A 26230-nucleotide genomic window follows, 5' to 3' on the forward strand; every position below is an offset into this window, starting at 1 on the left:
GGACAGTAGATGGAGTTCAGGGAAGCCCGGTGGAAACCGGGTAGGTGGTGGGCCAGCTCCCACTGCCCCAGACCCTACTGCCTGACCCTAGCCAGAAACCCTTCTTTTTTTAATCCACATCAAGAAAGCGTGCCATTGTTGACATAACTCCAAGAACTGGATGTTGCCTCTTTCGATGAAATGAATTTGGCCAACTCTAAGATACCACTTTATTCTTTGATAACACAAATAAAGGTGATAAAATCATTAACGCAATTCCATGTGATTGGTTTTGCAGGGACATCTGAGGGGGACACAGCCGAGGAGCAGTAGCGAAAAGTCCACTTTCCTTTGGCACCAACATAACTATATAAGTTCATGAGGGTCAGGCATCCTCAGTGTGTTCTGAGTTATACCAGAAGGAGGGGCCCGCCTTCCTCCTCTTTCCTCTACATTCATGGCCATTTAGCTCCCACCACCGTCCCTAAGGTCAAGGCAGAAACCCCAGTGGAGTGACATCTGGTGCTAAAAGGACACCGGAAGACACTAAGCCATCCCACAAAAGCTACTTCTTAGAAAATGTCCTCCTCTTGGTTGTAGGACAGGTCCGACTCCACGATGCCAAAACTTGCGTAATTGGAGTTACTGTCGGGACAGGGTGTCTCACTTTGATTTTGCTTCGTCTTCACGGGCTTTCCTCTCTGCAGCACAGGATCCGGGTCTTCGAGGGAGGCTGAACTGATGTGATGTGCTTTGGCAAATGGAACCTCGACCCCGCCCACTTGGGCAAAGCCTGTGCGGCAGGCTGGGGACCAAAGGCGCTCACTCCGTAGTCTTTTTCTTATTTGTTCTTCTTTAGTCTGAAAAGCAGTATAAAAGAATGAAAAAGAGCTTCAATAATTTTAATTTAATTTCTTGTTTGAAAAGCAGAGAAAGAGAGGGCGAAAAAGAGAAAGACAGACATTTCCCACCCCAAACACCTGTGAATGGCCTGGACAGGGCCAGGCTAAAACTGAGAGGTGGGAACTCAGTCTTCATCTCCCAAGTACTTGATCTGTCACCAGCTGCCTCCCAGGTTGTGCAGTGGGAGCGAATGTGATGCAAAAATCCAAGTATACCAGTATGGTATGGTTATCCTCAATGGCGTCTTAATTGCCCTGCCAAATATCTGTCCTCAAGCCCGATTAACTTCCTGCAAGTTCTCCTTAACCTTGCCCATCACTTACGATTCTGGCCTCTCTCCTCTATTACTCAGTCAAGTGACAGAGCATTGGCTAAATCCCGCTGGATCTGACAGCTCCAGGGCCCACCTTCATGGGGCTCACACCTCTCTTCTTAGGCCAAAAGAGAAACCGGAAATGAAGGTTGTCCGGCCACATTTCTGAAAGTCTGGTTCCTGGCAGAGGCCGTCAGGGCTCACAGGTCCCGGGCACATCTGCAGACAGATGTTAGCTTGATGATGAGAGCGGTGCCTCTCAGCCCTATCCAACTCCCTGTCGCTCCTCCTCCCCCTACCCCAACAGATAAAGACACAGGAACACAATGTTATGCTTCACTGAAGAATTACAGGAATGTTTCAAAAACGTCATGGAAAATGTGTTTTGGAAAAACTAGGAACGGACGACCTTTTTTTTGCACCAAAATAAACATCACTTCATTCCATTTTCCACAAACTTTTTGAAATATACTACTAGCTTTTGCTTACTTAGGTTATACATCTAAAATTCACTTTTAACTAATCTCAGGCTAGCCCTTTGCTCATGTCTAACACACAGATCGTCGAAAACAAGCCCTAAACACGCAGTTTCAGGAGCAGGCAGCTCATTTACAGGGCATCTCCCTCCATTCAGTTTGGCTCACAGCCAACGCCTGGCACAGGCTCTTGCCCACGCGCGCCTCCTGCTGGTTACCTTGCGCCGTGCCTCTGCTGCCTGCATTTTCTCGTGGATGTCCTGCATTGTGAGGTCATTCAGGGCCTTTTTTATCTTGAGCTTTTTAAGTCTGGCTGGTGGTTTTCTCAGTGGTTTCTCGGCTGTGTCGACCTGAAGCAGAGAAACCACCATACTTGCGAGAAGAGGACCAAGGCAGGAGAGGCAGAACCAACACAGTGGAAAATCTGCATCATAAACATTTCAACTCGCCAGGGGGTGGATAGAACACAACACGAAAGCGGATGGCAGCGGAATTCTTAAAAGTAAAACCTGAAGTTCTTAGGAGAATGTAAGGTGTTCAGGACCGGGACAGATAAAGACTCTTGAGAAAGAAAGACATGAACACTCATGCAAGAGAAGAGAAGGAGGAGGAGGAAGAAGAAAAAGTTTGTGTGTGTGTTTTTTTTTTAAAGATTTATTTATCACAAAGTCAGATACACGGAGAGGAGAAGAGGCAGAGAGGAAGATCTTTTGCCGGATGATTCACTCCCCAAGTGGCCGCAATACCCAGAGCTTAGCTGATCTGAAGCCAGGAGCCAGGAGCCTCTTCTGGGTCTCCCATGTGGGTGCAGGGTCCCAAGTCTTTGGGCCGTCCTCAACTGCTTTCCCAGGCCACAAGCAGGGAGCTGGATGGGAAGCAAGGCCACCGGGATTAGAACCAGCACCCATACGGGATCCCGGCACATGCAAGGTGAGAACTTTAGCCACTAAGCTATCACATTGGGCCCAAGGAGGAAAAGTTTGGAAAGTAGAGGCCAACAGGAAATAAATTTGTCCTTCAAAGTAAAAAGTTCAAGTTAATATTCTGCAGGGTCTAACTTACTTTCATTTGGGGTAGAGATTACTCTTAGTCTTAAAGGCCAGAGAGACAACTAACAGTGACTAAGCAATCATTCCATATGGGGACTTGCTGTTAGTCCTTTATAAATGTTTTCATGGCAGGAGGAAAAAAATTTCAAATTTCATATGGCTGACAACATTCTCTTCATTCCAAAGCAGTAATGACTATTTCCTATTAGTTTCTAGCTACAAAAAAGGTACAACTATTGTCAGGCATTTAAGAACAAAATTATAAAATATTTACATGTCTTTCTTTAAAAAATGCACATTTTTATAATACACATACTGTGAAAAATTAAAATGGTACATACAAGATTTCCAGGTTCTCTGTTTAACCACCTGGCTTTCAGTCTCACTCCCTGCCAGGAAGTGTGGTGAGGAGTTCTGTGTGTGTCTTTAACAAAACTTTTGTATTCACGTCCACAGCCACACTTCAGGGCTACTGCAGGCTCAGTACAAGGTCATTGTTACATGGCAAGTATTGCACACAATAAAGAGGTACACAATTTCCTTGGTTTCCTGGTACTCGTAAAAGTTATATTTGCTTCTCATAGCCTCGCTTCAAGCTAGGTTTTGGTTTAATGGGATGCTGATGTTGGTCTCATCGTTTCTCCAGACCATTAAGACTTTTTCCGTATCAGCAATAAGGTGGCTCCATTTTCTTTCCCATGTTCGTGAGGGCAGCAATTTTAAATGCTTTCCCAAACTTTTCCTTTGCGTTCACAGTTTAGCTTGGTGCAAGTGGCCTGACCCTAAGGCCTATCTTGGTTTCCAACATGTGTTCCCTTTTAAGCTTAATCATTCCCAGATTTCAACTGAAAGACATGCAACTCTTGCTTTCATGTGAACACTTAGAGGCCACTGTAGGCTTATAACTGGCCTACGGTTACTTAAATGTGATCGTGTCTCAGGGAATAGATGAGCCTGAGTAGACAGAGAAATGAGCAAATAGCTGATGGGTAGGATAATCAAAACGCACATAGCAATTACCCGTGAATTTCACCAGCTTACAGGGGTCCAGCTGTAACGTTAAAGATCTCTGATCACAGATCACAGTGAGCCTGTTTGAAATATTGTAAACAATGCCAACATGGGATGCAGAGACAGGAGGTGAGCACACACTCTTGGAAAACTTGTGCCAACAGACGGGCCTGGCGCAGGGCTATCATGAATGTCAACTTCTGAAAAACACATCATCTACGAAGTGTAACACTGCAAACCATGCCTGCGTGCGTGTGGGGCGCTGTAATATGAAACAAAGCCTCAATGAGATTATGGCCTACACTTTCCTTTCCTTGATTTAATATGAATCTCTTTCTAGGTCAGTATATAGAAACCTATCACAACTGGGGGAAGATCTGAAAGAACTCCGAGTCATCATTCTAAAAGGAACTGAGTACGACTCTAGATAACACCTCTAAAGATTTTTGAAAGGCAAAGAGCATTTTGCATTCATTTTAATTTCCAACAGACTGTCTGCTCAGAATCCAATGCTATAAGCAGTGAGAAAGTCCAGCGAAGAGTGTGTGTAGCACAGTGAAAAAGACCCATCTGACTGGAACTCACTAAGACCTGGGTTTGAATCCCAGCTTGGCTACAGAGTAACTTTCTCTAGCTTTGTAAACTCTGCAGGCCATGATTTCCTGTGGCTTAATAACATTCAAGCTGATTTCACAGAATTGGTTACAAGAAGGGAAGGGGAAATTTACAGATACCACCTGGCAAATCTTAACTGCTTTGGGCCCAGGGCGGTAGTCTAGTGGCTAAAGTCCTTGCCTTTCATGTGCCAAGATATGATTTGGGTACCAGTTTGTATCCCGGCTACTCCACTTCCACCCAGCTCCCTGCTTGTGGCCTGGGAAAGCAGTAGAGGATGGCCCAAAGCCTTGGGATACTGCACTCACTTGGGAGACCTGGAGGAAACTTCTGGCTTCAAATCAGCTCAGCTCTGCTGTGGCCACTTGGGGAGTGAACCAGCGGATGGAAGACCTTTCTCTGTGTCTTTCCTTCTCTCTATAAATCTGACTTTCCAATTAAAAAGAAATCTGTAAACATTAACTGCTTTTTACTCCCTGAGAGCAGTGACTGTTTGCAGTGACAGTGCAGGAGGTTACAGGAGGGCATACCTGACGCAGAACTCTCACTATGGAGACTGAAGAGCACAGGAGCCCAAGTGGGAACTGGGAGTGGAAGGCCACTCCACTCAGGTGTGACCTGAGGGCAGGCACTTCTGCCGGGGCTCGGTGCTCTCGACCCTAACATGCAGACCCGGGTTTTCTTTCCCTGCTCTCAAATCCACGATCCTCAGGCAGTCTTTTAAAGGGAGGACACTCCTCCAAGTTTGGGCACTGTCACAGCCAACACTTTCACAAGGCGCCAAGCAAGTCTCCCTTCTCCATGTGCATGGCTTTTGTGCTCATCGACTCCTAGGCTTCTTGTTGGCAAAAGCCATTTGCTCAAAAGAAGGACACGCTTGCACTGTGGGTGCAATGACACAGAGAACATGATACAAGTAGGGAAAGTTTCCTGGTGCTGCTCACGAAGAGGGCATTTAAGCACAATCCAAGATTCATAGCCATCTGAACCTTGACTAAGATGGCAAGAGCGACCTAAAAGAGTTTGGATTTTCTGGTTTGCGTAGATACCTCTTGGGACTTTATTCCCAAAGGATACGTGTGAGATCCCATTCTTCCTAAATGTTTCAGAAAGTTAATCCTCTCTGGAAGGTCCTTCTCTTCACTGGAGCCTGACATTTTAAGCCAAAGAACTGAAAGATCTATAGAAGTATCAACGGATTCTGGATTGCCAAGTTTCATGCAGTGAGAATAGATCAAATGTTGAGACTTAAAATGATCACCACGATTCTCATTCTGCTTACAGAAGTGTTCTGAGAAGTCCGCAGCTGAACCATTTTCTATGAAAACACCTGGTGGTCCGCCCAGCTCAGAGAGGCTGTGGTAGCCTTGGAGTCCTGTTTCTGGCCAACCTAATGTGTGTGTGCATCTGTTACCTCTGTCTGTTGCCTGTGTTTCAGTCCTAATTCACCAATGACCTAGGGATGAATGCACCTTGTTCTTGTTACCTTAAGGGAATTCTTGCATACAGTAGCCCAAAGTTTCAAAGTTTCTGCCAAAGAACTGGTCACTCCTGTTCCACCTCCTGGGGATCTCTCTCTGGTGCTTAACTGGTGCCCTTGAGAAGCAACCCGGTCAACTTCTTCCCCCTTAAAAACAAAAACCAACTCCCCAGGATGTTCAACAGAAAACTTAGGGAAACTTTGGTGCCTAGTGAACAGACTCCCTGATGACCTGACAGGTCAACGAGTGGAAAAGTCCCACAGAGAGGGGACAGAGCTCTGAGCAGACACAGGAGGAACGAACAAAGGGTTCACCCTACTTGATGTCACCGGAGGCAAAGGAAGTGCTAAAAGGCTGGGATCAAAGACACCTGAAGTCAACATCAACTATGTGGATAAATGAGAGCCAGTCACCTGCCTCTGAAGAGGTCTACCCCAAGTAGGGTCACTTGGACCTGAGGGCATAAACTCAGTACACCTCCATACTAGTCACCACTTACTCCACACCAGATCTGACACTTAGCTACTGAACAGTAAGTTCCTTGTGTATCATTTAACTCTTTAAGTGCATAAGAAATCTATCCCTAGGAACATGCTTGAATGTATTTGGGCAATACTACTGGTCCATAGAAGAAATCTTATTTTAGGTATGATTGTATTTATTCCACTCTTCTAATATTTTATTTAAAAAAAATCCCCAGTAGCAGAATGGATCAATGATGTCTACAATCCGTTGTGCCCATTGTATTTAGTCATTGCTCACAGCAATAGCCTTTTATTGATTTATTTTTTTAAAGTCGTCTTTTTCCTGTTTTCCTTGTCCCTGGGTTTGGTTTTTAGCCAATGTTATCAAAATTTTCCTCTAAAAATATTATTAAATAGGTACAAGTATCAACAGTCTATTAATATGGCTTCCTTCTGTCCTTCCACACTCATTCTCATCTTTTGAGAGTGGTTTCAAACTCTGCAGTTTCCCGGTGTCAATTTGGCACATTTACAAAGTCCTTCAAACAGTTCATGAAAAATGCAATTAGAGATAAAGTTAATTCTAATGGAAAAAGCTTCAAAATCTTTGTAGTTGAAGAGTTTTCAAAACTCATGGAAAACGTATTTTTAAAAAAGCTTTGCAACGTTTTGAACTTTTTTTGCAGCAACATACACTTCTCCTTTAATTCCATCACTTCCTGAACTTTCTGAAACACCCTTGGATGCTCTCAGCGATGTCTCAATAGGAGACTATCTGTACCACTGAGCAGCTTGTATATCTTCTCCATTTCCGGAGCTTACCTCCATCCCTATTCCTGAAATGCTATATTTTCAAGAATATTTTCAAACTCTCTTTCACAAAGTGCTAGGTGTAGACTGTATGCTTTTGAAATCTCTGCAGCCTGTCACATTAGGATCTTTGGCGGATGGTCCAACCCCGTCGTAACAACCACTCCATTTCCAGGTAATATGGAAGCCTCGCTTTTGGGTCATGGTACGATGTTGTTGAAAGTCAAGCTCATGGCTTTTGGTTTTTAATTTCTTTCTTTGTGTAGCTTGTACCCGTTAGCCTTGCCAGCTCTCTTTCAAGGTCTAAGTCAGAACTTGAGTGAGTTCTGGAAACTGAGTCACTCAGAAATGCTCTCATGTGATAATTATTGGCCTTGTTAACATCAGGCAACTGTGTTTTCATAAGGACATTTCTGTAGCCACTGATGGTCAGCTGTGTTCCCTTGTTTGGACCTCTTCTTGCTCATCTTTTCATGCAGCCCTTTTTTTTCTGACCACCCCGGAGACTCATGTGCAGAAAGGTAAAATCCAATCCTCTTTCACATCACAGATCCACCCCTCTTTATGCATTTGCCACTGAGATTTCAACCTTTTCTCTTCAGCCTGGCCTTCCAGGATGACTGGTGGGAACTAGGAGTGTTGGCTGAATGACACAGGACACAGGACAAAACAACAGCAAAAACCAAGCCTGATAACCTCAGGTGTAAGCAGAACTTATTAAACGTTTGGAACTCTAGATTTTAGCCAAGTCAGTTAAACATTAGAGTAAAAAATGTTACACATGCTGAAGAAAAACAGTGCAGGCTAGACAAGCTGACTCAACAAAGGAAAATAATAATACCGCCATTTCTAGAGTTGTGTTGATTTCTTCATGGTTGATTATGCACAAGTGTATCTGTTTTAGTTTTAGCATCAATGTCTACTTCCTCATTGGATAAGTAAGGATCAAGCTTTATATTCCTAAAGGCAATGTTTAATAAGAAATAACCAAGGCATGTTATGCAACGGGGCTTATTGCACCTAAAATTTAGTAAAACGCAAGATAAGCATTATTGACCTCATTCTTTGTTAATTATTAAAGAAATTCACACAGAAAGAGATGATGTGCAGAGATGTGACAGGAATTATGGAATTTATGGAGGTAAAAACACAATGGTTACTGTATTGGAAATCAAACATAGTGAAATAATGACCATCAGTCACATTCCACTGCTACTTTTAAGTGTAAGTTAATCCTAGTTATAAGATTACTTGCCATGACATCATATGATTCGCCATTTCTAAATACTTTGTTGCGGCTCTGTATTATTCCTTGCACAATTAGTTCCTCCAGGATGTCTGATGACTTTGGTCGCTCTCCATTCTCTAGGGCTTGGGGCTTATTGGCTAGTCCATTGATCGCCAGATCTTCCAGAGGGAGAGAGAAAAGAAAGTGACATTTAAAGGCACAGATTTTACGAATCAAATGCTAAAGAGATGCTTTATAAATCAAGTCAATTAAATTCTGATTGCAATACTGCAACTTAAATATTTTTAGTATAAACCTCTTAATACCTTCAAATTCTTTTTTCAGATTATTTAAACCTTTTAAAGCGCAATATGCATATCAAGACATGTACATAAATGTCTAGATGAATGAAGCTTTTGTTCTTTGAGCACACGCATAACCAACATCCATTGCTAGTACCCCAAAACTTCTCACTATTCAACCTTCTCTTATTCTTTCTTTTGCTTAAACCTGGGGAAAGGCTAGTACATTGTCCTGTATGTGGTATGATTCGGTGAAGCATATTTACAATTAAATACTAAATGATATGACATCCACACAGCTCTTACAGTCTCTAATTTCTTAATGTTCTTACAGAGCACACACATCAACAATGGTATGTTGTTTACTCGGCAGGTCATATGTTAATATGACAAGAAGTCTTTTGGGTGCTGCTGTGAGCTACCTTTCTGTTGTAACAACAGTTGTACACCTGGGTACCAGGGTTCCCTCCACTAATTATGAAGCTGAACCCTAGGTAAGAATCAAATAGCATTTTGGCGAGCCTTGTGAGTTGCAGTTTGGTTTCTATGCTTTGTATACAAAGGATAAACAGCGTGATGTTGCCAAGAAACTTCTAGTTCCCCAACCCTGAGTTTACAATTACACCATCTGCTAAATCTACATACAGAAAAAAAAATATGCCTCTTTGAGAAGTCTTTGAATTAAATCAGAACTGACCTTAGAGTGATATCAGCTTGCGTTTTTATTGGTGATTCTAAAGAGGAATGGCAAGACAGTTCATAGCGGAGCCTCAGAGGAGTTGGAATATTGAGAATGGCCTTCTCTGTTACAGATCCCCACTAAATATAAATTTTAAAATGAGCAATGACTTCTGTGTCATCAGATAAAAAAAAAAATGAGCACTGGCTTGTGAGGTCAAAGACAGTTCTGCCTGTCCTGCCACAAACAGTGCAAGGCAGAGTCCTCCGAAATGGGTACTTGTATCTTATGATTAACAGGAAGCCCTGACAGTAACCAAGCCCACCCCATTTACTGGACATTACATTACATTACATTACATTACATTACATTACATTACATTACATTTACATTTAGAGTCTCTTGATGAACATTTTGAAGCTCAACAGTTGACAAAAGACAGCTTTCTTGATACTCACACGGATGCAGAACTTAGGAACCAGAAGTCTTTCACACAAGTTATTCCATTGGCTATCAGAGACTTCTCTGATTGATCATGCAAATAACTTCAACTAACTCCCTACTTTCTCAGGACCTTGCAAGGACTGATTTTTGCATCCATGCAGACGTTTGAAATACAGCCAGTCCCCATCTGAGCGTATTGTATGTAGATCATGGCACAGAGTGGAATCATATGTATGCCAGGTAGGTAAAATAGAAACTTAAAACAATTGAAACTTAAAAACAAGGTCAGAGGTGATGCAAACTCAAAGAATGAGCATGATGCCTTGGTTGTGGCCAGAACTGATATGAAAGGGTTAAACTAATAATAACCTGTATAATTCCAACTACAGGGATCTCTGGATCTCAGTGGGGGATGGGTACCGGAACACCTATGAATACCCAAATCCCAAATCTGTAAGTGCTCAACTCCCTTCCACAACGTTGTATTTGCACATGCCCTAGGAACATGCTCTTGTACACTTTCAGTCAACTTGGGATGACTTATAGTAGCTACTACCATATAAATACGAAGTAAGGGACTGTTGTACTGAATTATTTAGGGAATAGTGACAAAAAGTTTGCGTATGTTCAGTACAGATGTAATGTGTCTTCTAAATACTTCCATCATTTACGTTTACTGATGTGGACATCATCTTTAATATTTGATTCAAATATAACTTGGTGCATAACAGTTATGTGTATAACTGTCTACACATAAGCACACTCTTTGAAGGGAAGTTAATTAAGTTTCTCAAGCTGCCCCGAGAAGTAAGTGTGCTTGACCAGGACTGGATTCAGGTCTGTGTAACTTTATTTTATTATTATTTTTTTAAATATTTATTTATTTATTATTGCAAAGTCAGATCTACAGAAAGGAGGAGAGTCAGAGAGAAAGATCTTCCGTCCACTGATTCACTCTCCAAGTGACCTCAATGGCTGGAGCTACACCGATCCGAAGCCAGGAACCAGGAACTTCCTCCAAGTCTCCCACACAGGTGCAGGGTCCCAACTGATTTTCTTTTTTTTTTTTTGAGCAGTCCTCAACTGCTTTTCCAGGCCACAAGCAGGGAGCTGGATGGGAAGTAGGGCCACTGGGATTAGAACCGGCGCCCATATAGGATCCCAGCATGTTCGAGGCAAGGACTTTAGCCACCAGGCCACCGCGTCAGGCCCTGTCTGTAACTTTAGCACCCAGGTTCTCACTATCTCTCTGTTTTCCTTCCCAAAAGGTCATGGACATTACTCCATTCTCTGTGGCCCACTATTTTTCTCCCGGGATGTTTCTAGAAGGAAAGTCATGTTTGACATTTACTACTAGCATAATAAAATTATTGTAACCACTGTGATCCATTCTTTGCTCAGTCTGCTCAAGTATTTGGCTTGACATTTATAGTAGTTACCCTACACAGAAATTCTTGGAATATATCAGACACTTCAGCTAATTTTAATTTCTTGGCACATTGGAGAATATTGGGGGAAGCTTAAAATAAAATTGTACCTCTTTTTGGTTATAATAATTATACGTGGTGATGGTAGCAAAATTTAGAATATAATAAAATAAAATGCTATATTCTCACTATCTAAAGAGTACTAGTGTTACCAAATTGTAGGCCCCGGTCTCCCAAAGGTTAACTCCACAGCTTAGCTTGTTTCTAAGGGGTAACAGAATGGGCAATCTTGGCCTAATGCATTTTAGCCCCTGGCTTGACCGCAAGTTCCTCTTCCCTGCTTCCCTTTTTAAAGATGCCCCCAGGGGAGCTTAGGAGTTAATTGAGCACTGGAATAATACTGGGAGGAACTAGGAAGACTATAAAAGATGCAGGCTGACCCCAAATAAACGGCATTCTGTTTACAAGAGTGACCCACTGCATGTTGTCTTGTGTTGTTTGTGTGTTGTCTTTTTGTAACCCTAGTCGCTCTCTCGGCTGGGGGTACGCGGCGACACGGGCGTCGCCAACACCAAATAAAATTCTGTTTTGTTTCTCACATAGTTAACATTTACATTAGCATTTTTCTCCTGTCAACAGAAATTCTTCATAAGTGTGAAAGTGAAATTAGGTTAAGAAAACATGGGAAAATTCAGCTTTGACCTTGGTGTAGGCCAAGGCTTCATAACTACAACTCAATATTCAAATTTAATAAAGGAAAATATTGAGACATTTTGCTATATTAAAAGCACTCAAGGCAAAAAAAATGAATTAAATACAGATATTATGTGCTTCTTAATTTGATACATTAGGGCACAGTAGCATTTTTGGAATTCTAGTCCAAAACACATGCTCTGAACCTAATCATGAGGAAACCTCAGACATCCGAATTCAGGGGCACTCTGTAAAATAAGAGCCTGTAGTTATCGAATATATCAAGATCATAGAAGACAAAGAAAAGGTGAGGGACTTGAGACGAAAAGAAACTAGAACCACACTGCTAATAGATTAGCATGGACTGCTAATAGATTCCGAATCAGAAACACAGTTGTAAAAGATACTTATGAGACAACTGATCACATTAAACACAGGTAGTGATACGATTTCCTGACTTTGATTCCTGCATGGAGAAGAATATGCGAAGAGTATCCTTGAGTTCAGGCAATACAAACTGATGTATTTAGAAGTACAGTATCTTTACGTCTGAAGCTTATTGTCAGAATAAATGTGCATATACATGGAGGAGCAATATGACTGTGCAAATATAGTATAAGGTGAGATCTTGGGTGATCTGGATCAAAGGCTCTGAAATTTTACAAAATATAGAAGACTTTTTTTCTTTTTTCTAAAACGAGAGGCATAGTAATACAGAGAGCTAGGAGAATGTTCTCTGGTTTACTCCCCCAAAATGCCTGTTATGGGCCAGGCCTGGGCAGGGCCATGGCAAGCCATGACTTATTTAGTAGAAACCATAATGAACTTGAATTTTGAATTTCAACCCTTCCCCAGCTTGTGCTCTGTGGGGCAACAAGTGCAGCTTCCACTTAGTCCCATGGGCTCCAGAGAAACCTCTACTGCTTGGCAGTGCCCAGGGCAGCTGAGCCAGGACATGCAAGGGGTCAAGTCATCACAGTGTTTTCATCTCACATTGGGTTTATTGCCTTTAACAGTGGTAACCGGGCAGAACTGACTATTTCAGGGCTACCTGTGCCCTTTCTGCCTGACAACCTGTGACATACAAGCGGCACATCTATTTGGCTCTCGTGCTACCATTTAGAAGACAGTCCAATCAATTATCAGAGAGAAAAAGATGTCCCTACTGGCTCAGAACCATGTCCTCTAACTCTTCAGCATTGTCAAAACTCACATAACGCAAGGGTGAATATAAAAATCTGTGATCACCTGAGGTGGCTGGGAAGCCCTCCCTAAAAGACTCTTTTGGCAGTGAGGGCATTGTGAAGGTTCATGGAAAACGGGATTAAAAGACAAGTTTACTTTGGTGCCATAGAATTTTGAAGTGCATGCATAATTTTTCCATGATACATACTTTCATAAACTTTTTGAAGATCCCTTGTATTCAACCATCTATTTCTCAATCTTAGCTCATGTCTAGGGAAGAAATTACAGTGAACAGGAACAAAATGAATCTTTGCCTACCCCTCAAATAGAGTACTTTGCCTTGGGATCTGCACAGTTTAATTTGATTCAAAGGCTGATCAAACATAAATAAGAAGTCTGACATCAACACCAGGGGGTAACCCAAGTAAAGGGAAAACACCCCCCAGGATAAACCACAAATGGCCTCTAAACAGCACTTTGGGCTGTAATTACTTCTTTTGCATTTTAAAGATTCTTTCATTGTTCATGAACTACTACTTCAGATGAGCAGACACAAGGAAATGGTTTGATGAAGGCTTTATTTATTTTTGTAAATGTAGGCTCTCCCTTAGGGAGATATGACCCTGTGGAGTTTGAATGTACACTGCATAACTCCTATTTCTAAAGAACAGTCCCAACTGCATATAAAGGCTTTTAGTTTTTTTTTTTTTTTTAAATGGTGGTTTTCATTATTTCATTGGCAAGAAGATTAGGAGTTAGTATTATTTACTCGCATAATGAAGGCCTAGGGCTAAGTTGCAATGTAGTAGAGATAAGAACCTTGCCATTTCAAGTGCTTCATGGCCCACAAAGCAATAATAAAAGAACCAGCAAATCCACATTACATAATATATTTGGAGAAACGGCATTTTATGAAGATCAACATGAAACGGGGGATTTTACCTGAATTTCTTCTTCTGTTTCTTTCATTAGGAGATGGAGAGCTTTCTGGAAGGGTCCCAGGTAAGTTTCCCACCTGGTCTTGTGGCTCTTGGTCTTCTGCATGACTCACCGTGTCCCTGGGCAATGCAGCTTCTATCTGGGGGCTGCAGCTCTCCCTGGAACTGGTCTCACTGACATCAGCCTGTGACAGGGGAATAATGGCTTTGTGAGAGTCAAGATTTCCTGGAACCTGAAGATGGAGTTGTTGGGTTTGTTTTGGGGATATTTAGTGAACTAATGTTCGTGGGAAAGCGAACAACACTCAGAAATCTGCAGACTTTGCTAGCGTCAATGGTTACATGATGTAGTGGATGTAATTAAGTTAAGGTTGCTGAGATGGCCAGATGATCCAGAATTATCCAGGAGGACCCTAAGCGCTGCAACCAGGACCCTCATCCGAGTGGCGCAAAGGGAATTTCAAGACACAAGAAAAAAATGTAAGGTGGCAACGGAAGCAGGGACAGATTGAGAGATGACTGAGGTTCTGGAGCTGAGGAAGGAGGAAGAGGATTTGAGCTAGGGAGTAGAAGAAAGCTCTAGAAGCTACAAAAGACAAGCAAAAGGATCCTCTCTTCAAAGCTTCCAACAGCCTTGCCAACACCTTGCCCAATGCTTCTGACTTCCAGATCTGTATGAGAATATCTTTTTTTTTTAGTTTATTTACTTTTATTGGAAAGGCAGATCAGATTTGCAGAGACAAGGAGAGACGGAGGGAAAGATCTTCCATCTGCCAATTTGTTGTGTCAGATTCTGAAATCCCCAGAAAATCATCAAATCTGAAGTCGGTGCTAAGGCATAAAGGTGGTTTATTCAGGGAAGTCTAGGTCTCCCAGCCACTCCCCCTGCCCCCAGCCCAGCAAGGCTGGGCAGGGGAGGGGCAGCCGCAGCCAAGGCTGCTGCAGGATCAGCAGGAAGGACAAAAGAGGAGAGGAAGTGAGCGAGCCAGCCCCCAGTTGAACAGCACAGGGTTCTTATACATTTTAGGCTATTAATCATACAGTCATGATTTAGCAGGCTTCTGTTGGTGGGTTTGAAGCAAGCAACTTTCAAAAAGTACAAATTGATGAGCTATAGGGAGGTGGATCTTATCAAACACTAGGTACCTCCTTCCTGAGGAGTGGTCTGCCTATGTGACCTGCCAGGTGTCCTGCCAGGTGTCACATAGACTATCAGGCCTGGAGTTCACACAGCCCCCAGCCAAGCCATTAAGGCAGGGATTACGAAAGGCAGAAAACATCTAGGTTCTTCAAGTTCACTCCCCAAATGACAGTAATGGCCAGGGCAGAGCCGATCCAAAGCCAGGATCCAGGAGCTTCTTCTGGGGTGCAGGGTCCAAGGCTCTGGGCCATCCTCTACTGCTTTTCCAGGGCACAAGCAGGAAGCTGGATGGGAAGTAGAGCAGCCAGGATACAAACCAATGCCCATATGGGATCCCGATGGCTGCAAGGGGAGGATTTAGCTATTCAGCGATTGTACCATGCCTTAGAATACATGTATGTGTTAAGACATTAAACTGGTACTGATTTGCAGAATCAGCCATAGAAAAGCAAATGGTTGTACTAACTGACATTCATATTTAATATGAACCCCCAGGTAGCAGGCTCTTAAGCTAAGTATCCTGAAGGATACCAACACAAAGTCCTTAACAATCAGTTGTAAAAGCAGAAGTACTACTGCAATTTTTAAATCTGTTTTTTTGTTATTAATTCTTTTTTTTTTATAAAGATTTATTCATCTTATTACAGCCAAATACACACAGAGGAGGAGAGACAGAGAGGAAGATCTTCCGTCCGATGATTCACTCCCCAAGTGAGCCGCAACGGGCCGATGCGCGCCGATCCGATGCCGGGAACCTGGAACCTCTTCCAGGTCTCCCACGCGGGTGCAGGGTCCCAATGCCTTGGGCTGTCCTCAACTGCTTTCCCAGGCCACAAGCAGGGAGCTGGATGGGAAGTGGAGCTGCTGGGATTAAGAACCGGCGTCCATATGGGATCCCGGGGCTTTCAAGGCGAGGACTTAAGCCGCTAGGCCATGCCGCCGGGCCCTGTTATTAATTCTTAACAATAATACAGGTTCACTGTAAAAATAATGTGGAAGGAAGTTGGAACACATCCATCTAGGTGTTGCTGGGAGGGTGTTTTGAAGACATGATTAACAACTACTGCCAACCGGCCTTAAGGAGAGTATCCTGGATAATCTGGGTGGGTCTTATCCAATCAGTTGAAAAGTTTCATGGACTTAAATGAGGCCTCCTTAAGGAAAAAGTTCTGTCTGCTCTAGCTCCATTCATCCCCTTCTGACTGCCTGCCCGATCCTGAGGATTTGGTGTTTGTCTAGCCCACCCCGAAACTGTCTAAGTCTAGTCCTTGCTCTATCTATCATCTATCAATCTATCTACCATCCTTCCCTCTATTCACCCATTCTTCCTATTAAATGAAACAAAACAAAAAATAAGAAACACCATCCCTTAGATAAAGCACTATTAACATCTTAGTATCTCACTTTCCTGATATTTGCTTATATAACTTCTAGAAATTAGTTGGAATCGGACACTAAGCACGTGAAAAGACACTCACTCTCATAGGTCCTCAGTGAAACGCAAAACAGAAACAGAATGAGAAACTTTGCATCCTCTAGCATGATTACAATGAAGAAAAGATACACTATAGCAATTGCTGGTGAGGATGTGGAAAAACCAGAATTGCTCTGGGAATAGAGTGGCATGGGAAGTGGGTGTTTGGGCTGTCAGTGCAGCTTGTCAGGTCTCACATGAGGATGCCTGGGTTTAATTCCCGGCTGCATTTTCTGACTCCAACTTCCTGCCAACACAGGTCCTGGGAGGCAAGGATGATGGCTCAAGACATTGGGTTCCTGCCACCCATGTGGGAGACCTGAGTCGAGTTCCCAGCTCCTGGCTCTGGTTCACTGAGGATGTTTGGAAAATGAATGAACAGTTAGGAGCTCCCACCCTGCACCCTCACCTCTCTCTTTCTCTCCTGATCAAATTAAGAAAAAATGATGCAGCCACTGTGAAGACAGTTGTTAAATACAAAAAGTTAAACACAGATACCAAATGAACTGGAAATTCCATCCCCAGCAATACACTCAAGCAAAACAAAAACATGTTTACACAAAAATATACACACAAATGCCCATAGTTATTATTAATAAGATCTCCAAAGGAGGAAACACTCTAAATTTCCATGAATGGAAATGAATAGAAAAAATAAGTGGATGAATGGATAAATAAAACATGATAGCGTCAAAGATACACTATTTGGCGATTAAAAAAGGACACATATATTGCAACAAACTATGGTTAAAAAGCACTGTGATAAATGAGAGAAGTTAGACACAAATATTAATCATGTTAAAAAGAGGCAGACACACAGGAGCAGGACATAGTTAGTCCTTGCTCAAGGCTGGTGGTGGGGTGGGTGGGCTGGGAAAATCATGCTGGACTGTTAATGGGTAGTTATTTCTTACAAAGGCAACCAAAATGTTCTAAAATTAGGTTGTGGTGAGATAGTGGTTAGTGGTAAATTTTATGTGGGAGATTGTGCATTATGTGAGTTCTATTTCAATAATGTTGTTAAAATAAGTCTGATTATATATAAAATGATATATTTCTATATCTCATTTATTTCCATAATGATGTCACTATATATGTTTATCTCATTCTATTTATTTTTTTAAAGATTTATTTATTTTTATTGGAAAGGCGGATATACAGAGAGGAGGAGAGACAGAGAGGAAGGAAGTATCTCATTCTATTTAATGATGAGGAATGAGAGGTTTCATTATAGTCCATTGCCTAACTACGTCACCATTTACTTAACCAATTCCTGATGAAAGAGCTCTTTTCTCTTTATTTGCAAGGAAGGGAGAGAGAGACAGAGAGAAAGAGAGCACAGGAAAGATTTTTTATCTGTTGATTGCTCCTTCAAATGCCCTCAGTTGCTGGAGACTTTGAGTGTCTCACAAAGGCAGCAAGGACCTCATGCCTCCCCCCGTTGTAAGTTATCAGGAACCTGGAATTGGAAACAGAACTGGGATTTGAACATAGGCACATGGGATGCCATCCAAACTGGCATCTTATTTGTTGTGCTTAACGTTGGAGTTGTTTGCAGCTTTGCAGTGTGGTAAGAAATACCTAGATAATGTCTGTATACACAATTACATCAGTGTGAATATGTAAGAAAGAATTCCTAGGCACAGACATCTAGGGACCAAAGCTATGCACATTTTATGGTAATGTAGTGTGAGTTTCCAACATAAATTGGCGCCCTTCTCTATTGTTTGTGAGGAGTCTTCAAAAAGTTTGTGGAAAAATGTGCTTTGAGAGAGAACTACGCATGGATTTCAAAATATTCTTTGTGGAAAAATAAGCATCTTTTAATTCACTCTTCGCACAAACTTTTTGAAGCAGTTTTCTATTTCTTCTTCCCACAGTTCCATTGCTTGCAAAAATAGGATCTGTGACTTGATAAAGCAGTGACACCATGACATTGTCCATGTCAAACTTTTCGCAGTCCCACAGCAAAGGAAGAAAAACAAGAAAAATGTAAAGATTTTTCCATAAATCTGTATTAATCCAATTTAAAGAGCTGTCATTTATTTTAAGCAGGACATTTTCAATATTGGTATGTTCAGGAAGACATTTCTCATATCCCCTCTGGCTACCATGTCTGCTCTCCCTAGGGCCCCTGTTTCACAATTTGGGTTGCACTGTTTCTCAACTCAGTGGAAGTCGTATGCCCCTCCACCTTCTCAGCTTCCTCGGCATGCGGTGGGATTCTGCTGAGTCAGCCAGCTCCTTCTGGCCCTGCACCCTGCTTAGGTGACCTGTGGCTCTCTCTGAGTCATGGAACAGCCTCAGTGCTTCACCCTGCACCTCCCAGTCTGGGAGGCTTGGCCCTGCTGTCCTGTGTATATAGTAGAAGGCGTCCTGAGTGAGCTTCCAGTGGGCCAAGGGCAAAGGATGGACTAGACAGAGAAGAAAACATACAGCAATCCTGTAGAAAGACTTCACTGTGTGTGTCCAGGAACTGGAATTTCCAGGAAACAGATTGAGGTGGACAGCAGAAGGTGCTGAGGTTGGGAAAGGTAAGTCTCTTGGGACAGAAAAGGAGGTTGATTTCATTTTGAATGCAACAGGAATGTTTTGTAGGATTTTTATTCATAGAACTAAAACTAAAAGATTAGTCTTTTTTTTTTTTTTTTTTTTTTTTGTAAATCACGCTTCATAGTGATTGTGGAGTGAAAAAGGAAAGGAAGAAAATTAGGCAGTCCAGCAATGATTATTACAGTTGTGTAGGTGAGGTTGGACTAGACATGAATAAGGACGGTGGCAGTGAAAACAGGGCAAAGAGGTAGACTCAGAAGTGTTAGTTAAGTCAAAACTAGACCTCCACCAAGTATGAAGTGGATAGGATTGAGCTGGACTACAACACCCATCGGTTCAAGTGGAAGACAGGGCTGGAAACAGAACTGACCCAGCAATTACAACCACCAGCATGTGCACAAGCTGATTGGGGCAACGGACTGTGCCAGACCCTGTACTGGCAAACTCACACAAGAACCAGGTTTGGGATCATCTCAGCTGAAGTTTCTCTGGAGCTCCCTCCAACTGAACTGCTGATCTTAGAACCCCAACCATGAAGAGACTATGTCAGCCGGTGGACTCTGAATAGGTTTCATCGTGATTGGAACGGCGAGATTGGCAGCAATTCAGGACCCTCGGAGCATGCCTCACATTGGGGGACCTGGGATGGGTGGGAGGCTGGGTGGGGCTTTTCCCTTTGTTTCTCTCCTGACCCCAGATACAGAGGAAAAATGATATTAGTGTGGAAACAATGGTCTTACCCACTTTCCTGTAGCCCTTGACCCTTTGTATCCTAATCAACTAAGTAAGATCATTTTTTAAATTAATTAATTAATTAATTAATTTAAAAAAACCCTGGACCTCCTGGAGCTGCAGTGTGCAGAAGGGCGGTCCTTCCAAACTCAAAATTATGAGTTTAGGAAGTACTAAGCAAATATTCCCTTTAGAAAACTGAATAAAACACAGGGCATTGTTACGGAATTCTTTATACTTTTACAGTAAACATGATACGCATATTTAAAAACTAAACCACAAGCACATTTGGTCATTTTCTGGATGAACTCCAAAGCTTCTAAGTGCTTCCAACTTAGGGACTAAGTAGAAATCACCCCGGCAGGATTACAGGGGCAGCTATCACCCTTGGAGTCTCAACAATTGTTCGTGATGTTCATGGAGAGACTGACATATCATGAGCAGTACAGTCGAACCAGCACTCCTTCATTGTGTTGAGGTTGATTGGTACTGCGGATCAAGATTACACGGGAACAGATGAACCACTGACCAAATAACAAACAAACTAAACGACAAACAAGAAGCAAAACAAAACGCAGCGGATCTGAAATAGGAATCAGTACCAAGAGAAAGCCAGAAAACAACTCTAAGCTTGCCTCCTTTCCTCTTTAAGCCTTCAGGCTCAAAGACTTCCCAGAGAGTCTACAGGAATAAGTGTGTCCAGAAAATGGTGACAGAAAACCCGTCACTATCACGTGACTCACAACACACATGCTCCATCTACTTGTTTCACGTATGAAGCAGAAGGAGACTTGTCTGATGCATTGCTTAGATGCATTCATCTTGAAAGTGAAAAGCAATTCATATCACATCATATTTCCTTTCTTCCCCAATAAATAATTATAAGCCCACCTGTGCAGTGACAAGTTCCTTTTGGGTTGCAGGTCTATTCCTTTGTTGAGCCAGGCAAAACACAGAGCTACATGCAGGGACTAATTTTGCTGGGGGACATCTTCAGGCTGAGACCCTGAAGACCAATGGTCGGCTTAGCAGCAGCAGTCACAGCAATGACCGAAAGTCCACCATGAGTTTGAGAGCAACCGGGATTGATCTCAGCCTACCAGGTGACTTTTCAGAAAGATGCTCTATGGCTACAGCTTGCAAGAGATTTAAATAGCACGACCCTGCATGACCTCGCGAGTGTCTCACCAAGGCTGTTGTAGCTACTTGGATCTGAAATCCGGGCTTTAACGAGGATCGCTTACCCATCTGTGCTTATTTGAAGGCAGTTTGCCTTGAAGCGCAGTTGTGACCAAAACTTAAATTACAGCAGACGAAACACAATCTTCTAGCATAAAATAACACATATCAGCCTTTCATTTCTGGAGGAAGGGGGAGAAGCTTCTTCTCTCAGGGAAACTCAGAATGCTTTTCAAATATTTTATCTACAGGCAACACATTCTGGAAATTTTAACCCCATTTGATAATCCAGACTGGAGAATCAACCTAGTTCAAAGACCAGAGATATTTACAAATTAATTAAATTTATGCCTCTTGGGGATATGGCAAACAGTGTTCTTCTCCCCCCCCCATACATGTAGAATCCTTATTTTCACATCAGCAAGAAACCTGAATTACATAAATAATAGTACTAAGGGAGGGGGTGCGAGGTAGGTACAAGGGGTTATCTTTCCCTTAAGACCAAGTTACAGAGAATAGAGTTAATGTGTTTCTGTATTTCATATCAGTTTTACTTCCTATCTCAGTGCATTGAAGATATGATTTCTACCAGTTCTAGATGGAAATCTTAGTGAATTTCAGGATGGCCACTGTGTACAATACTCATCACCATTCCAAAAAGGTAGTACTTTTGACCATAGGCTGGAAGCTTGGTTTTCTGGTTTGTTGCTTATTCTTTGGTCTAGGGGGTACTCCAATTTTTGGGAAACATGTTTGCTAAATAGCTCAGTGGGAATAATTTGTTGAGGTTCCCCTTCTAAAAATCAAATTACCAGCAGATACAAATAGATCTGCTCATGGACATATAAAAAGAATTTGTCCTTTGAAATAAATAGCAACTCTCCAACAACACTTACCAATATAATCTTTTGAAAAGTTGGGCTTTACGGAGTAATTTAGTCCCGTTACAGACAACAATAAGAATTTTCTTATCAGCTATTTGAACATCATTCATTCCAATCGGGCCTCTTTGGATAACAGGCAAGGAAGTTCAAGTTGTTCATGTAAGAGAAGACCGTTTCTCCAACTGAGAAAAATTATCCATGCTTTCCTTCTCCTTACACATTGCTTTACTATTGTGTCTTCTTGTTACTTTAGAAGGTAAAAGTAAATACAGGAAGTCTATACAGATTTCAAGTAGTTTAAGTTAGGAAACTTTAAAGCTGTGCAACTAAGAAACATACATATTTCATGCAAGCAAACATGTTCATATCATTTTAAAGATATCGCTGAACTATTTCATGTCTTCTGCATCGAAGAAGGGTTTGAAAGCATTATTATTCTGAAAACTCTAGTGTTTAATTAATAATACACCTTTCCCAGACCAAATTTCCAAAGCCAAGTGCTTGGAGTGGGGAAAGAGAAACTATATTTGTTGAGTCATCTTGAATTATTTGAACATTGGGTTTCCTTCTTGCGGATTGCTGTTGGTCTAGGTATCCTACTAGGAGTCAAGAACACACTAAGGAACTTAGGAAACTGAGTTCACATGCAGTCACGGATTTCGATCGGTGCCTTGGCCGCAGGAGGTAAAGCAGACAGCACTGAGACACAACAATTCAAGATAGTTCCTACCCTCCCGAGGTAACAGCTCAGGATGGGAAGTGGACATGGAAACACAGACAGAAGACAAGGTTTTGAAATATGATAGGAGTGGGGAGAAGATCAATCCTGGAAGAGGCAGGAGTTGAGACAATGGGAGTAAGAGGAGCTTAGGAAGGAGTAGCCTGGAGTGTCTTGAAAGATGGGTGCATGTGTGTCATGCACCCTGGAGAGGGAGATAGAGATGGAGAGAAAACAGTGGGTGCCAAGTCACGGAGGTAGGAACAGAATGGGCTTGGGAACAAGCAGCAGGAACTTGGCCCAGCACCGGAGCATGGGGAGGGATGCAACCTGAGAAGCTAGTATGAGCCAGCTCAACAATGGGCTCGGGTGGCATGCTAAGAATTCCAGATTTTAACTCATCATAATCATAACAGTAATTCATACTAAGTTATTAGTATGAGCACTTTATGGGAACCGAATTCACTTAATCCTCACAACCACTCTTCATCTTCAGTACTGTTTTGGTGCTCCTTATTTTATTTATGTATTATTTATTTTAAAAAAGCTTTTTTTTTTTTAACTGAAAAGGCAGATTTACAGAGAGAAGGAGAGACACAGAGAGAAAAGTTTTTCCATCTGCTGGTTCACTCCCAAAATGGTTGTAATGACTAGAGCTGAGCCAATCTGAAGCCAGGAGCCTCTGGGTCTTCCACACGGATACAGGGTCCCAAGGCTTTGGGCCATTCTCTACTGCTTTCCTCTGTTCCAAGAAGGGAGCTGGATGGGAAGTGTAGCATCTGGGACACAAACAGGTGTCCATGATGAGATTCTGGCACTTGGAGATGTGGAAATAGCCAGTTGAGCCATCACACCAGCCCCATGGTATTCATTTAAAACGTTTTAGACAAGAAAACTGGGGCAGAGAGAGGTTGAAGAAGTTGACTAAGGTCATACAACAAAGAAGGAATGAATCTGGAAACCTGATCTAGGTTGTCACCTTCATGACTGTGCGGTTATGTGCATCTCATAGGTTGGGGATTTTTCAGCAGAGGATAGACATAGATTTGCCTTTATAGAAAATACTCTGGAGGCCAGACAGAAGGCTACAGTAGTGGACAGGTGAGGACAGGTAGTAGCAGAAGGAGGAAGGGTGATCAGGACAAAAAATAAACAAACAAACAAAAAACAAAACATGTGCAAGAGGCAATGAAGAGGCAATGACTGTCTTAGGAAATCCAGAAGGAAATCCCACAGCACTCACAGGCTTACGGGGATGGATCCAGGGACACCTGGTAGACCTGCCATTTGCAGATTTTTAAAAAAGCACTTCCCTCTTTTTCATACAACAAATTATTTGCAGTAACAACTGTGCAGTGGATCAAATGATAATGTCCAAAAAAGAAACAATGAAAATTTTCTTCTATTGAAATCTTGTATATAATCGTGCCAGCAAAACAAATTTAAAAACACATATTTCTGCATGCACATGGGAAAAAAGAATCCTGGGTTAATACTTGCAAGTGACATTAGTGTGTTTCGGGGAAAAAGGAGGGGGCAATGTTTCTGCAATCCCGGGTGGTAACAAGGTGTTCTCTCAGAGCCTACTGGTCTAAGAGAAAGCAGGTTCTCTCAACGCGGACCAGGTGGTAAGGGAGTATGGTAGTGGTTGGTTGGAACTACGTACTGAAGGATGGATAGGAGTTAACCCGCCCAACTGGGCATGCAGCCCAAGGAGGACATTCCGCAGAGAGGCCAAGACACTGTGCATTGCAAGTCATTTGGTTGGGAAGAAGCAGGAGTAAGGGAAAGCAAGCTGTAGCAGAAGAGAGGGTGATGGCCAAGGGAAAGAAGAGGAGCAAACAGCAGACTGCTTTGCATAGGAAACCTGTCTCAGGAAGACAGGAGGCATGGTGAGGGGACAGGTGCACTGGGTTGGGTGGTGACAGGAGAAGCAGAAAGACCCAGCAGGAGGGTGGGAAGCTCTGAATGCCAACCACAGCAGTTAGGGATGGAAGACAGGAGGCACTGTGCATGGGTCACTGGATGCCAAGCCCACAGTCTCACCCTGGACCAGTTTGGCTTGCTTGTTTTCCTCGAGAGCTAGCAAATGTGGTCCCACGTAGCAGGTGCCCCTATGTGTGTTTTGCACAGAGACAAGGTGTGTGGCCCCAAAAGTTCCTGCTGAGAGCAAGGTGGTCCTAAGATCCTGTTTGCTGGGAGTCAGCCAGACACTGTAGGGAAAATGTGCCCCTGGCTTCCCTATCATTGTAGGGAGTATGATCGAGATGAGGCCTTATGGTGACCCCATCTTTCTGTCTCTCCCCCTTGAAAGTTCCACCCACAGTTTATGGGAATCTGGAGGGTGGCAAGGATGAGAAGAAATCACAGGCCTAATGTCTGCATCTGTAAACCTATCCCTCCAAGCCCCAGGGTGGAAAAAAAAAATCAAAGTTAGATTCTGCTATAGCTCTGCTCCACTCCCACCTCCCCAAGAAGCTGTACATTCCCCCTCTCTGGGCCTTACCGTCCCCTCTCAGAAGCAGCTGAGTCTCCTAGAAGCCAAAGATCTCCCAGCTCTAGGTAACCACCCATAGGGCTCACTTTCTAAAGCCAGTGACATGTGGCAGATCCCTGGCCAAATCCAGTTCAAGGCAAAATACTCCACCCATTCCCTTACACCTGTCTCCGCCCTGGACTGTGACCACCCCAGCCAGATCATGGACACAAAAGGCTCTTAAAACCAATCCATAACCACACACTCACACTCAATCACACACACGCACACTCACATACTCTACTCCCTGGGCAAGACACCAGTGCAACCTGGCCGAATACACTGATTCCCACCTGGTTCACCTCCCGGCCCCCTCACTTCCTACGTGGGCAGGGACCCTGGCAGAGGCTGTTCCAGCAGAGCCCAGCTGTTCCCAACCCTGGGAATCCCGGGGTTTCCTGGGGAAAAGACTTTTTTTGTCTGCTTACTTTTTTTTTTTTTACCTTGACTCCTTCTTCCCAGCCTCTTTTGCGCGTGGGGACGAGTTCCTGGCCTCCGGCAGGCTGCGAGGGTCCGCAGCCCATGCCGCGCACCGGCGGGCTCTGTTGCCCTCGCTACAGCTGCGCGCACCTGTTGGTGCCCCGCCCTTAGGTTCAGGCACCCCGCCCTCACAGGTTCCGTAGGAGACGCTTGGTGTTTGAGCAGTTGCCAGGCACCGTTGCCATAATAAAGGTTGTTACGCCGACTTGCAGCTCCAGCGAGGTCTAGGTCATTGCCCAAGTCCAGGAGTCAGAAGCACCTTGCAGGAATCTTTCCCTTTGAAAGGCTCCTTGGAATCCATCCTCCATCCCGGGCTGCCCGGGCTGCCTGGGCTAGCTAGCAAGAGAGCTTTTCACTCGGGGAGGCACACTTGATGAGGGCGGTTGCAACAGGAGGGCGCTGCACCTGTCCAGTAGGTGGAGGCTGCTCCCAAAGCAGGTGTGCAGAATGGAGGTAGTAGCTCAGAAGGGACGGTGCCACAAGCAAACTCGCTGTACCAGAAGGGGCATACACAGCTTAGTAAGCCGCCAAGTGGG

The 26230-nt window shown here is 43.2% G+C and overlaps 1 protein-coding gene across 1 annotated transcript; it reads right to left on the minus strand.

Moving 5' to 3' along the window:
• Window positions 1-326: 326 nt before the first annotated feature.
• Window positions 327-25762, minus strand: STMND1 (stathmin domain containing 1). Its single transcript, XM_004593131.3, has 5 exons — window positions 25658-25762; window positions 14002-14182; window positions 8357-8508; window positions 1890-2021; window positions 327-839 (listed from the first exon to the last, which is right to left on the minus strand). Exons 1-5 carry the CDS (start codon window positions 25736-25738, stop codon window positions 552-554), a joined length of 834 nt encoding a protein of 277 aa, XP_004593188.2. The 5' UTR covers window positions 25739-25762; the 3' UTR covers window positions 327-551.
• Window positions 25763-26230: the final 468 nt, after the last annotated feature.

This window comes from Ochotona princeps, chromosome 1, assembly GCF_030435755.1.
Source record: "Ochotona princeps isolate mOchPri1 chromosome 1, mOchPri1.hap1, whole genome shotgun sequence".
NCBI lineage: Eukaryota > Metazoa > Chordata > Mammalia > Lagomorpha > Ochotonidae > Ochotona > Ochotona princeps.

Coding starts and splice junctions, on each gene's coding strand:
- STMND1 (XM_004593131.3), bottom strand. CDS start 25,738: ATGGGCTGCGGACCCTCGCAGCCTGCCGGAGGCCAGGAACTCGTCCCC. Junction 14,183..25,657: donor GCTGGGAAGAAGGAGTCAAG/GTAAAAAAAAAA, acceptor CCCCTGTCACAG/GCTGATGTCAGTGAGACCAG. Junction 840..1,889: donor CAGCAGAGGCACGGCGCAAG/GTAACCAGCAGG, acceptor ACTGCTTTTCAG/ACTAAAGAAGAACAAATAAG.